Source organism: Ursus arctos, unplaced genomic scaffold, assembly GCF_023065955.2.
Source record: "Ursus arctos isolate Adak ecotype North America unplaced genomic scaffold, UrsArc2.0 scaffold_17, whole genome shotgun sequence".
Classification (NCBI taxonomy): Eukaryota; Metazoa; Chordata; class Mammalia; order Carnivora; family Ursidae; genus Ursus; species Ursus arctos.
Genome location: NW_026622841.1, coordinates 12451114 through 12465644, shown reverse-complemented (window position 1 = coordinate 12465644; position 14531 = coordinate 12451114). Strand labels below are relative to the sequence as shown.

The 14531-nt window shown below is 39.2% G+C and overlaps 1 protein-coding gene across 2 annotated transcripts in view; it reads left to right on the top strand.

Annotated features, from left to right (window-relative positions):
• SERPINB7 (serpin family B member 7) overlaps positions 1 to 13912 on the top strand; it is a 54464-nt gene extending 40552 nt beyond the window's left edge. For both annotated transcript variants that reach the window (XM_026495953.3, XM_057313273.1), the window contains exons 5-8: positions 5128 to 5245; positions 8888 to 9030; positions 10611 to 10757; positions 12879 to 13912. In XM_026495953.3, the coding sequence (XP_026351738.2) occupies positions 5128 to 5245; positions 8888 to 9030; positions 10611 to 10757; positions 12879 to 13277 (807 nt within the window). In that variant the 3' untranslated portion in view covers positions 13278 to 13912. The remainder of the gene's footprint in view (positions 1 to 5127; positions 5246 to 8887; positions 9031 to 10610; positions 10758 to 12878) is intronic.
• Positions 13913 to 14531: the final 619 nt, after the last annotated feature.

Sequence of the window (14531 nt, the reverse complement as noted above, 5' to 3'; positions counted from 1 at the left end):
ACCATTACAGTAACAAATGCCCAAGCCACACCCTGAAACTCATCAACACCCAGAACTGTTCCACTCCTGAAATCTACGACTGGAGTTGCCCCGTCAGTGGCCACATAATTCCATGCTTCTCGTTCTTTCATTATTTCAGCCCCACTCTACCTGTTCTTCAACTGCATCAAGTTATGCAATTTTTCCATCTCTCCATCGCCTCTCAACTTATCAGCTCTCTCTTTCCCCTGACAAAGCCCCACCTAGATCTGTCCCATGACTTGCCTCAGCAGCTGTGCCTCGGCCACTGAGCCACACTTGTGCCAAGCCTTGGCGTTTATGGTCACCACCACGATACCACAGGCTCCCAGACCTGCTAGATGTTCTCTGTGCTGTCTAGCAGTTGGCGCTCACAGTAATTTCTTTCTCTCATTCCTCACACCAGTTGCTGAAAGCTCTTCTGCTTCTCTCAAGTTCCCAGCAACCCTTTATTGCCACCATCAGTTTCAACTAGGTCTGTGCCAGGAGCTCTAGGTTTCTGCTGCCTTAGAGTTGTCTAGGTGGTTCTGGAGCCGGAGAAGGGCCCAGTGCCTTGGGAGCCAAGGTGAGGACGGGAAGCCATGGGGTTTAGTGGTAATATCCCTGGGTTTTCTTCAGTGCACATCCTGCTTCCTCTGGTCATCAGAATCATGACAGTAACAGGGTGTCAACAACTGCCTCCGGGTGCGGGAGGTGGGCAGATGTCTGGGTCATCCAGGATAGCCTGAGACCTCAGGTTGATACCCCTGTGCTCCTCAGAATTGCTGCTCGGGTCTCCTGGGTGACTGGCCAGGGGAAGGGACTGGCTGCACTCCTATTGCTCTCCACCTGGCCAAGACCAAACACTGGGACTTAGTCCTAAATTTTACAACCATTTGTCATGTTCACCTCAAAAATAGAGTTTCCATACTTGGCACAAGCACTTTCAACTTTCAAACTACTTTTTCTTCTTCTTCTTTTTTTTTTTTTTTTTAAATAGGAACTTACTTTAATACTGAAATGGAAATGCATGTTGTAGTATACATAGGATGAATATTGTAGTTCTGGATAAGCCGTTTGATCTTCTTAAAATTAATGGAAGAATTTTCAAGAGACAAAGCAACAGTTTGTCTCTTTTTTAAAATGTTACTTATTTTAATTTTTTAAAAAAGATTTTTATTTATTCATAGGGAGAGAGAGAGCACAAGCAGGGGGAGAAGCTGAGGGAGAGGGGAAGCAATGTCTCTTTCTTAAGGATGAATACATTATATAAGTTCATGGAACAAATTGTATCTAGAGAAACTGGACTTGAGTTGTCTTATATTCCACCTTCTCTTCTATAGGTAGAAGCACATCTGCCTCAGAATAATGCATTTTCTTATTTAAGCAATAAATTCCCACCTCCACTTGTCTTGTACTTGACAAAGAAAATAGAGACCATCAGGGCGATCCATATCCCGACTTTTACCCTGCTCCCTTTCCCTTTTCCCTTCAATTTCAGAGGGAATACTTTGTTTAATGGATAATTCCTCCATTTCTTCTTGCCACCTCACCCCCTTCCCCGCCCCCAATTTCTTGGTGATGTTTCCGTCAGTATTTTTCCTGAATTTCTGTCACTCTACTGTCTTCTTCCTCATCGCATATAAATGTGCTCCAGATACCTATCTCTAAACTTTTCACTACTTTTTTTTGAAAGTTATCCCATGATTCTCTTCCCATTTCTGTGTTTCTCACTCTGACAGTCTAAACTTGACAAATCAAGCTTCTTTGAAGAGTGATATGTATAGGCAGAATCCGTTTTTTCACCCTCTCTCACTGCTCTATGTATTGCAAACAGCTTCTGCCTTCCTTGTTCTCCTGAAGCCGCTCTTACCAAGGTGACTAATGGCTTCCAGTGGACACCACGCTATAGGCACTTTGCAGTTTTGGTCTTACCCACCTCTTTAGTATTCAGCACTATTGGAGCTTCCTGAAACTTTCCCCTCTCATTGTTTCCATGGCATTGATTTCTCCTGGTTTTCTACCTTCTCCTTCATTTCAGTTTCCTTTGTTTATCTTCATTCCTCTACTCATCTCTGAAATACTGGTGTTGTTTAGGGTTCCGCCGTCGGGCCTCTTCTACTTTGAGTCCGCTGTCTCACCAGGGAGAGATGGTCTACTTGGAAAGTTTCTAGTTCCTCGACGCTGTCCTCCATTCCTCCGCAGCTCTCCGTGGTTGTGTGATGAGTCATTCCTCACCCTCAGTGTCATGCTCATCTCTCTGCCTGCCTACTGCAAGTCCTCAGGTGGGCATCTACAGGTTCTCCAACACACCATCTCTCCTGTCCCCACACATTCTCTTTCCCCTGGGTTCTCTTTCAGTGAAGGACCTACCAGGTATTTTGATCTTTGACTTCTCCCTTTCCCAGAGCTTCACAGTCCATCAGTGAAGAAGCTCTAATAGGTTTTCCTTCTATTTTCAAAGAAAAGTCATTTGAAGTAATTTCAAACTCACATAGAAGTTCCAAGTATTGTAGAAAGAACACTTCCCCCTGAACCATTTGAGATGCTTTATCGTATTTGAATACTTTCATGTAATTCCTACAAACAATGGCATTCTTCTGCATAGTCACGATAGAGCCATCAAGATCAGGAAGTTAACAGTGTACATTACTGTCCGCTCATCTTCAGCTCCTTTTGAGTTTCACTAACCAGCCCAACATCATCCCTCATAGCAAGGGATTTAGTTCAGACTCATGCATTATATTCTGTTGTTGACTCACTTTTAGTCTCCTTCAATTTGGAACATTTCATAGCCTGTCTTGACTTTCATGATCTTGACACTTTTTATGATGATTCACAGTGTCCAGTTTTAGGCCAGTTGTATTTTAGAACGCCCTTCAGTGTGGGTTTGTTTGATGTGTCTTAATGATTAGAGTCCTGTTTTCTTCCAGCTTTACTGAAATATCATTGATATGTAATATAGTACAAGTTGTACAACATATTGATTTGATATACTTACGTATTATGCAAGGATTATCACCATAGCACTAGCTAACACTTGCACCAGATTTTATGGAAACATCCAGGTGTTCTGTCGTCGTTGTGTTATCCCTGTGGCACACTAGCAGGATTCTGATTTATCCCGTTGCTCATCCTGCCATCCTTGGTCACATGATTACAGGGATGTCTGCTGGGTTTCTCTGCTTTGAAGTTACTCTTTTTCCCTTTGTTGTTAAATACTTTGTGGGGAACTGCTTTCAGGCTGTGTAAATATCACATTCTTGGTAAAACATATTTATTTGTTTATTTATAACAGTATGGACCCATGGTGTCCTGTTTTAGCCAAAGGGTTAGCTCAAATGGTCCCTTCTATTGGTGCCTGTGTTTCTTTGACTTGCCCCCCTCATTTGAGGACTTTCTTTCTGGCACCATGAGATGTTCCAATCTCACCTTCTTTTCCTGCCTCAGCCCTAGAATCAGCCATTTCTCCAGGAGCCCTAGTTCCTTTTTAGGAAAATACATGCACATATTAAATTGATGTTCATCTTTTTACCTAAATCTAGTGAAACCCACAGGTTCCTACTGATATCTCCAATTTTCATCAAGCACCAACGGGGTTCATTTTTTGTTTTCTCTCTTTCTGTTTTTGTTTAACTCCCTTCTCTAACAGTGAGAAATCTGGCTGCCATTATTCTTACATATTTACTTGTTTGATCAATCTCCCTCTATGTAACCCATCTCCTATCACTGATGCTGTTGCCCCTTCCAATGTGAAAACACCTTCTTCATCCCATGAGAGATCTGCCCCTCCATGCTAGCTGCCTTTCCATGAGTATACCTCTTCCCTCCACTTAGTCCCCCACACCCCATAGTGGTCTGCCCACCACAGCATTGTCCCTCTCACTTTTTTGGGCTTTGACACCCCACAGGGATGCCCACCTCACACTGTTTTAAGATCTAACACCTACATGAGGCCATCCCTCCTCAGGGATGCCTCTGGACCTACCTGAGCTTGCATTCCAGAGCTCGGCTTCCCTGACAAGGCAATGTGTTCTTCGTTTCCTTTGGCCCCTAATACTTTGTGTTGAGTTGCTCCTCACTGTATAGGGCTCTGCCCTCCAGCTCTGCCATACTGGTCCTCCCCACTCTGAGATGTATCCCTACCTAGATTTGCCTCTTCTAATGGCTTTGAGTCTGAAGTGTTCAAGAAGGAAATGGAAGGGTAGGGGATAAGAAGGAGCTACCTTCTTAGTGTAGCTCTAAAATTTGTTTTGTCCTCCCCATGGCCCTGGAAACTGCCAGCACCTCCGTTCAGGACCTCTATATATCCCTCAGGAAAAACTATAAGGACGTTCCCCTATTTCTAATCAGTTTTTTTTTTCAATGCTGATTTCAGAGTCCCCTTTATGAAATACACATTTAATTGTATTACTCTCCTGCTTAAATCGTTTAAAGAACTCTCCCTAAAATAAAAAGAAATCACCTTGTCAAGGCAAATAAGACACTCATGCTCTTCCTCTGTCCTGGCTTATGTCCTCCATTTCCCCCTTTCACTGCATGCTTCAGTCATCGCAAATTCCTGCTGGTCTCTGGAGTGTGCAAAGATCCTCTTACTCCACTGGGGGTACTACTGCTTGGAGCGCTCGCCTTTTCTGCTTGTCCTCTTCAACTTGACTTTTCTTTCTTTCTTTCAAATGCTGGCCAGGTCCAGGGGCTTGAACTTTATCTAAAGTACAGGAAGTAGCCTGGAAACCTTCTTAATGCTTTCAGTAGGAAGGGTGACACAAGCAAGGGAGATGAGCGAGGATGCTGTTGAAGTATTTATGGTGAGAAAGCAGTGGTAGAGCCAAGGGAGTGGGCTTTAGTAGTAATCCCTATTAGTCCCCCCCCATCCACTTCAGATAAACTTAAATTCAAATAACGTGTTTGCTGTGCAAATTCAGTTTCAGGTTCTCCAGCAACCCTTCTAGCCATATTTTCCCACTTCTAGCCATATTTCCTCATCTTTGAGTGAGGAATGAGTCCTTGAGTAAGATGGCGGAAATGAGACAAGTTCAAAAACAGATTTGTCATATGCTTAGTTGATGGTGACTTGTGACTATAAGAATTGTGTATTACTTATAGAACTATAATTATTTATATTTATAGAACTATATTGAGTGTGCTGAAAAATTATACAATGCCAGAGTGGAACGAGTTGACTTTACAAATGACGTAGAAGATACCAGATATAAAATTAATAAATGGATTGAAAATGAGACACATGGTGAGTGCAACCCTATTTTTCTACAAGATTTGTCAGTGATATCTGAATATTGAGAATGGTCAACTTTAAAGCTGGACGTCTTTTGTAAGGTATGCAAGGAATAGTTCCTCCTAATCCAAAGTAATGAGTGCTGCTCATTATTTCTCATGCACTGTTGGTGGTAAGGCAAACTGGTGCAGCCTCTGTGGAAAAGAGAATGGAGGTTCTTCAAAAATTAAAACTAGAATTATCAATATGATCCAGTAATTCCACTACCGGGTCTTTATCCAAAGGAAATGGAAACACTAATTTGAAAAGATATATGCATGCCTGTGGTTATTGCACCATTATTTACAGTAGCCAAGATGTGGAAGCAACCCACATGCCCATCAATAGATTAATGGGTAAAGAAGATGTGATATGTATCTCTATACTTAGATAGATAGATAGGAATATTACTCAGCAGTAAAAAGGATGAGATTTTACCATTTGCAACAATGTGGATGGACCTAGAGGGTATAATGCCAAGTGAAATAAATCAGACAGGGAAGGACAAATACTATTTCATTCATATGTGGAATTTAAGAAACAAAATAAACAAAGAAAAAAAGAAGCAAACAAAAACCCAACTTTTAAATACAGAGATAAACAGGTGGTTACCAGAGGGGAGGTAAGTGGGGGGATGGGTGAAATAGGTGAAGGGGATTAAGAGTACACTTAACCTTGATGAGCACTGAGTAATGTATAGAATTGTTGGACTACTATATTGTACATCTGACACTAATCTAACTGTATGTTAATTATACTTCAGTTTGTTTATTTATTTATTTATTTATTTATTTATTTATTTATTTATATACTTCAGTTTTAAAAAAACAGAATGGTGGTTACGAGGGGTTCAGGGTTGGTGTGCGAAGGGGAGTTGTTCGATGCATTTAGAGTTTCAGTTTTGCAAAACAAAACAAGTTCTGAAGATGTGATACACAATAAGGTATATATAATAAATACAACTGATCTGTTAAGATGGTAAATTTGATGTTATATGTTTTTTAATCACATTTAAAAATGGCGAGCAAAAATTCCTCACAATCATAGCACCTCAACAGATCACTGCTTCCTTTTCCCATTTTCTATTCTAGTCTTCGGCCTTATACACAAAGAATAAGTTGACCTAGTTATCTTCGGAGCCTACATTCACATCTGTGTTTAGATTTTTTTTCTTCACATTCTATCTCCCACTTTTTACATACCACTTTGCAATTTTCATGACCATTTAATTGCATAGACCAAGTATGAAATAAAGAATGTAAGCATATCCTTAATAGTTTTTTATATTTATTATATGGTGGAATGATAATATTTGGGATATATTGGTTAAATCAAATATATTATTAAATAAAAAAAGAAAGAAAATTGCTTTAGTATTTGTCATTGTGGTTCTGAGTAATCTTAATAATTTGAATGCTTTATACTTTTCAGAAATTTTACCTATTACATTATCTCATTGGATTGGGAAACAATCCTATGAAACAAGTATTGATTTCATTATGATCATTTCATAAAGTAGTGACAAGCTGAACTAATTTACTCAGTTATCCTCAATATCTTATATCTGGTTAGTGAACAAAGACTGGAAGCGGTTTATAGGACATTATTTTAAATGACCACAACATAATATTTCATTCTAATGCTCAATCCAGTATCTTACTGTTTTTTCTTGAAGAAGCTTATTAAACTTATGACATCCTACTGTGTGTGAAATACATTTTTATATCATTGCTTCTTCTAAAATATGCATAATTTATCTTTCATTTTAAAATCCTCTTCATTTATCAAAATAATCTATGTGGCAAAGGTAGTACCTTCCAGAAGAAGTACATTGCCTTATTGGTAAGTGTCTTTCACACAGCTAAAAATTGAATTCCAGCTGATGTTCTGGTTGAATTCAAAACAAATAACGAAATGTATTCATTGCTATTTTGTTAATCAATTGATTCCAAACCTAGTTATTTCTTTACTTAAGGCTTGACCTGGATTTATACTCGGAACAATATACATGTATTTGCTGAGTCTGGTTCTGTCTCAAAAATATGAAACATGTGACTTGCTGACATTCAACATACTACAGTTAGTTCTGGGAGCAAGAATACAGTGTCTCAGTTTTCTTTTGTTTGTTCATTCATCATTACCACAGTAGAGGCTTACTTTTACCATTGGCCACCACATGTTTCAAACACACTCTTCACAAACCAAGATGAACTATGCAATTGCTTTTCCTAATAGCTGAATGGAATTCTATGTAGTGTGTAATTCTTAAGGGCATCAAATTGCTGATACCTTTTTCCATCTGGACCAATTATTTCTTTTCCTTCTTTTTTCATGAAAATATATCTTAAAATTATTCTTATTTTGACAAGCATTTGTTCTCAATACTCATTTGGGGGGGGAACACTTCAAAATACTGTAAATATTCCAACAAACCCACCCAGGTCTTATCATCCTTTCCCCAACTTCCACAAACTACCAGAGCAGTCCTTTTGAAAGGTAAATCTGCCCCATCATAACCATGTCCTTTTTCATCTTCCAAGGAATCCTGAACAATCATTTTCCATTGCCTTCAGGATAACCCAAAATTATTACCAGACGTTCAAGGCTCTTCATTATTGGCCCCTGCCTCTAACCTTTCCAACCCTACTTTTCCTATGCATTGAAACGAGTTAGTGTTTCCCCAAATACACTATGCTCTTCCAGGCTTCCATGTGTTTGGGTAAACAGTCTCTGCTCTATGCAGCTTCTCTCTGCCTCCCACCTTGCTGTCAGCTCAAGCAGAGGGCCAGATCAGAGATGGGTGCCCCTCATCTGTGCTCCCCCAGCACACTCAGCCCATGGCTGTGGTACCAGTGTGTACAGCTGCTCCCCAGTGCTGGACCATGAGCCCAATGATGACAGGGACTGTGCCTTTCATGGTTGTGATTCAAGTATTGAGAATAGGGTTGACATCCAGCAAAAATCTTGTTAATGTGGAAGGAAGGAAGGAATTAGCCCAACAGAATGGGGTTAAATTATATTTGGATTCCTGTGGCCTTGTCAAGGCAGGAAAGGCAGTTTGGTGCTTACCAGCAAGGAGGAGCTTTGGGAATTGTCTGTCTTGGTCGGCATCCTGGTGCCTTAACTTTCTTGTGTGTGATGTTGTACAGATTACTTCATCTCTCTGTGTTCTAGCTTCCTCAACAGGAAAGTGCCTGCCTCACAGAGATTTTGTGAGGAATAAACCAAATATTGCACATGAAGTGTTCAAAGACTACTGGACAGAGCAATTGCTCATAGGTTATTACTAATATCATTGTTATTATAATTATGTCATAAGGAAAATACGTTCACCTTGTGTTTTTTAAAAAATTACATTAACAGGGCACCTGGGTGGCTCAGTCAGTTAAGCGTTCGCCTCTTGATTTTGGCTCCAATTGTGATCTCAGGGTGGTGAGATTGAGTCTCAAGACGGGGTCTGTGCTCAGTGGGGAGTCTGCTTGAGATTCTCTCTCGCTCTGCCCCTCCCCCTGCTCTCTCCCTCTCTCTCTCAAATAAATACATTAATCTAAAAAAAATAAACAATAAAAAATTACATTAAAATTTAACAATTTTTCTCCGTTTGTTTTTCAAAAGGCAAAATCAAGAACGTCTTACAAGCAGGTAGCATAAGCTCCTCTGCGGTAATGGTGCTGGTGAGTGCTGTGTACTTCAAAGGCAAGTGGGAGTTGGCCTTCACCAAGAATGAAACAGTAAATTGCCATTTCAAATCCCCCAAGGTATGGAAACCTTTTTAAGAAGATTTTTTTGGCCGGGGCCTGGGTGGCTCAGTTGGTTAAGCATCTGCCTTTGGCTTAGGTCATGATCTCGGAGTCCTGGGATGGAGCCCCGCATCAGGCTCCTTGCTCAGCAGGGAGTCTGCTTCTTCCACTTACTCTCCCTCTGTGCTCTCTCTCCCTCAAATAAATAAATAAAATCTTTAAGGAAAAAGAAAGTTTTTTTGCCATAGTATTCCTTTGCAGAAATTATGGTATTTACATAGACAAATGATGGATTCATCATTTCTTTACTTATTTCTTCGACTGCTTACCAACACTCTATGGTGAATTGCTTATAAAACAACCTACTTTCCTGATAATGCAGGTTATGGTACACAACTGGAGATGTCCCATAAATTGATATTTCTTAAAATATATTCAAATTTGAGAAAGGTAATAAAGTATGAATTTATTTTAAGATATTCTAGTTGGATGCCTATATGAAGAAAATATGACAAATGTATGGTTTTTATTTTTTGTGATTCTAACTGTGGGGTGTATAGTTCCATTTATTTAATATCAGTGATTTTTCCTGAGTCAAAGCAAGGATGTGTTTGCTTTTACAAAGGAAAAAGTTATGTTTAGTAAAGTTATGCATTTCCAAGTGTCAGTCTTAACCAACTTTTGTAAAACATATATTCTTGTGTGTGTGTGTGTGTGTGTGTGTGTATTTTACCAATTTGTACACAATAATCTTATAGAATAGTAGAAACATCAAAGGCTTTGGAGTCAGAAGTGCTATGTTGGGGTCCTTGCCTTGCTTCACAAAACCTACATTGTCTTAGGCAAGTTAACTTAACCACCGTAGGCCTATCCTCACAAATGAGGTAATTCCACTAATTGACCTCTTAAGTTTCTTTTAATCACTCAGCCTTTTGTGTTTAGACAGAGAAACTCAGGTTAAACTTTTAAACTTAGTTTCATTTATTGAAATGTTTTTCCGCATTTTTCCACATCAAAAATTTTAGACATAGGAGGGCTGAGAGCTGGTAGAAATCAAAGATCAATGAATGAATGATAAATCTTGTTATGAATACTATGGATTTCTTTCTTTCATCAGAAGTAAAATACGGACCAGTACTATCAAAATCACACAATTTAAGAATGAGGTCTTATAAAAATAAAAAATCTATAGCATTTATTTTTAATTATAATGCTATTTGATAATTATTCATTACTTATCATATAGACATTTTTAGATAAGACGCTAAGTGCAAATCAATATGCCAAGTGTTAGGTATATTAACTCACACAGTCTTTACAACAGTCCTATCCAGTAGAGACTAGTTTTACATCCATTATATTGATGGAGAAATGGAGGCACAGAGAGGTGAAGTAACTGCCCAAAGTTGCACAACTGGAAGTTTTAAACTCAGGCAGTTAATCTCTGGGCCCGTTCCCTAAGCTGTGAGCCACTGCAACCCCTACTGCAGCAAGTCAGGAAAAACCTGTAGGATCAACCAGACAGACACCGAAGCACTATTCTTACAAGTGAAATAAGGTGGGCTAATAAAATGTTTTGTGTGTGACTTGACTTTCAGTGTCCTGGGAAAGCAGTCGCCATGATGCATCAAGAACGGAAGTTCAATTTTTCTGTCATTAGAGACCCACCCATGCAGATTCTTGAGCTCAAGTATCATGGTGGCATAAGCATGTTCATTATGCTGCCTGAGAATGACCTGTCCCAAGTAAGTTGCTACTGCCACTTTGACTATTGAGGATATTATTCATTGTGTTTTTATGCTTCAACTTGACGATTTCAGGCTGTAAGAATTAGAGATTTGCCCTCTTATTCATTTATTTGACAAATATTTAAAGAGTACCTACTCTAGTGCCAGATACCATTATAGTTACTGAGATTAACTTCAGTTTAACGTAATTTTAGTTGAATAGCTATGAAGTTGGAACCCTCTCAAACCTCAGCCTTGGAAGGAAAACTGCATGAGTTTAGGTTTTTGCACTTGGCCATGAAAACAGTCTTTTATGTATTTATGGAATTTTGACAGACTAAGCATTTTCAGGCAGGAATGATACAGTGGGGTCCAGGGTCCTGGGGCTTTGAGCACTGAAATGTATGGTCTCACTCTGAGCTGCTGTGTCTGGAAAAAACAGAGGTTAGAGACTGCCCTGTGACTGATCCACCCTTTTCCTGATTTAGAAACACGATTTTAGAACTTTGGAAATACAATTTCTAAATGGACAAAACCACTGAATCATTATAAATTTTCATTTAGTTTCATTTTAATTACCTTTTTTGACATGACTAGCAAGAGGAATGTCATGAAGTTGCTATTGTTAAACCTTAAGTGACATTATAAAATATTGGTACTCATTTTAAACCAGTAATTCACTTGATAACCTTTATCGCAATTAGATTTTAGCATACATCAGTTATTTTAGCTTCAAATAATCTGTGATAACAGAAGAAGTAGCCCATATAAAACAAAACAGCAGATAACTCAAAAGATAGATTTGTTCTTGTACTTATTGTCTAAGTTTTTCTTTTCTGTATTAGATCTTCCTAATAATGTTTGGATCAGATGAGTATAAATCTATATTCCTACATTATCCTACAGACCTACATAATCCTATGTAACTAAATAATGGGGAAGTTGGCTTTACAGTGAGCTAAATGAGGAAAAAATTCTAATTCAGAAATGAGAAGTTATTGCATATTAACCATAAACTGGATAATTTACACACATAAAATTTAAATTAGACAAAATTTGTTTATATAAATTTAGGTCTTTGATTATGGTAGCTGTGAAAAGCTCTTTAGAATTCCAATGAGACTCAATTTGAGAACAAATATCTACATATAAGATTTGTAAATAATGTGCATGAAAAATCTCCCCTGTATAAGTCTAGACTAGTCTCTGATCAATTCTCAGTATTCAGGAGTTGGTGAGTTCCATTTGTGAATCATTGGGGGCAGCAGTGGTGCTGGAGAGAGAGCCGTGAGCTCCTAGCTATGTAGCCGAGGTGCCCAGCTATGTAATTTGGCACATTTCTACAATGTCTTGAGCTTCATTGTCGCATGTGTTGAGTAGGAAGGAGTATTTGGATCCAAGCCCCCCAGATGGTGTAGGTGACTGTGCTGAAAGGTGCTGATCACCTAAACCCTGGAGGTTAGAGCTCTGGGTTCCTTGCCCTGGGCCACCTGTGGTTCCATTGGTTATTCCTGCAAGCTATGCAAACATTGCCATTTTCTGTGTCTTTCCTGATGGGAAATGGTCAAGAAATGCTGACTTAAGTGACCACTGAGCTCCTTTCTCCCTCTGATGATCTCTGCTAACCTAATTCCTTCACCTGCCTATTGTTTCACTTTGGCTGTATTTGTTCATATGTGCTCAGAGAACAGAAATGCCTTGAAATGCAAGTAAGTCATACCTCGTCATAGCAGAGCAAATTAAACATGATTTGTTAAAGGGTGCTTGGGGCGCCTGGGTGGCTCAGTCGGTGAAACGTCTGTCTTCGGCTCAGGTCATGATCCCAGGATCCTGGGATCGAGTCCCACATTGGGCTCCCTGCTCAGTAGGGAGCCTGCTTCTCCCTCTCCTCCCTCCTTGTACTCTCTGTCACCATCTCTGTCTCTCTCTCTCTCAAATAAATAAATAAAGTCTTTTTTTAAAAAAAGTGCTTCAACTATTTGTGTTAATAATTTCCCATTTTCAGACTCCCCTGGACCCATTGACATACTTACACTCAAATATCCAGGAGAGGATAATTATGGAAAACCATCTATCTTTGTAGTTGGTGTTTTATCTATCTCTTAAGAATATTGAATTGCCTTTTCAATATTCCTACAGATTGAAAACAGACTGACCTTTCAGAATCTAATGGAGTGGACCAATCCAAGAAAAATGAGCTCTCAGTATGTCGAGGTGTTTCTTCCTCAGTTCAAGATAGAGAAGAATTATGAAATCAAACACCACTTAAGAGCCCTAGGGCTGAAAGATATCTTTGATGAATCCAGAGCTGATCTCTCTGGTATAGCTTCAGGAGGCCGTCTGTATGTGTCCAAAATGATGCACAAGTCCTACATAGAGGTCACCGAGGAGGGCACAGAGGCCACTGCTGCCACAGGAACCAACATCGTAGAAAAGCAGCTCCCTGAGTCCAGGGTGTTCAGAGCTGATCGCCCCTTCCTCTTCGTCATCAGGAAGGATGACATCATCTTGTTTAGTGGCAAAGTCTCTTGCCCTTGAAAATACAATTGCTCTCTATTATAGCAGTCCCTGCCACATCAAGGAACCATCACAAGAGAATAGATATGAGTGTAATCGAAGCAGTTGGGGTTTCCTTTGTGTTTATTCCCTTCTAATATTGATCCGCAGAGATTTTGGAGACTTGACCCTTCACAGACACCTGGTTGATTGTCCTGACCTGGGTTTAGCCTTTCTACCACCGTGTTCCTCACTTATTTCTAAGTTCATTCCCTTTCTGCCCCAACTCATTTACACCATCCCCCTGCCCCACGTCCCCAGAGCCCCTTGCACCCGGAACTGGGCATCACATCTGGGAACTGCTGGTAATGACAGTGTAGAAGCAGCCCTAGGGATTTGTCTGAAACTCTATAGTTAGCCCAGTTATTCCAGTTTCATTGTAAATGAGCGTGGAAGGAAGCCCAGCTACTGAATGTAGGTGTGAAGGATAACCTTTCCCTGCTGACCTAAGGAGACACTATAGGGTTTCCTTTCACACATCTGATTTGAAATCAGTGTCGAATTTAAATGCCAAAAAAATATAGATTTGGGATTAGAGGACAACTAAAATATTTCATTAATAATTTCAAGTTCATATCTTTCGGGCTTTCCTTGATACTTTTTTTCCTTGATAGAGACTTAACAAGTACATAGTTTTTCAAATATTATGTATCTTTGAACTATTGCCATTTGTTGTTTACAGAATATATTTCACATGCTGTGTAGTTTATTCTCCATCAGAATAAATAAATACAACATGGCTGTACAGTGTGAATTTTCTCCTCTGACCAACTGTGAGACTACCAGCACTTTATTTGCTAGGCCAAGCAAATTAGCAATGAAAAGAAAGAATGCTGTTTAAATATAAATATGATTTGGTTCAATGTTGCTAGCTTATTACACATGAAAGTTACCTTTAGAGATACATAGGCTGATAAGGTAATTTTAAGTACTAAGATTTAAGTTCATTAGGGAAAGGGTTTGCATATATGATTATTTATAATAAGATACAAGTAACTTTACAAAACAGATCAAAAATAAATTGAGAATCAATAGACCAAGCTTAGGATTTTATAAACAGTAACAGTCTATTGAGTTGTGCTTTTATCACAAAAGACTTTCGCCAAATAAGAACTACATAAATCTGGAGTAGTCTCTAGCATGGCACTCTGGTGCATGATACTAGATCTGGCAGATATTTGATTCTCAACAAATGTGGAATCCATGACTTTGGCATGAATGAGTTAATGTGACATG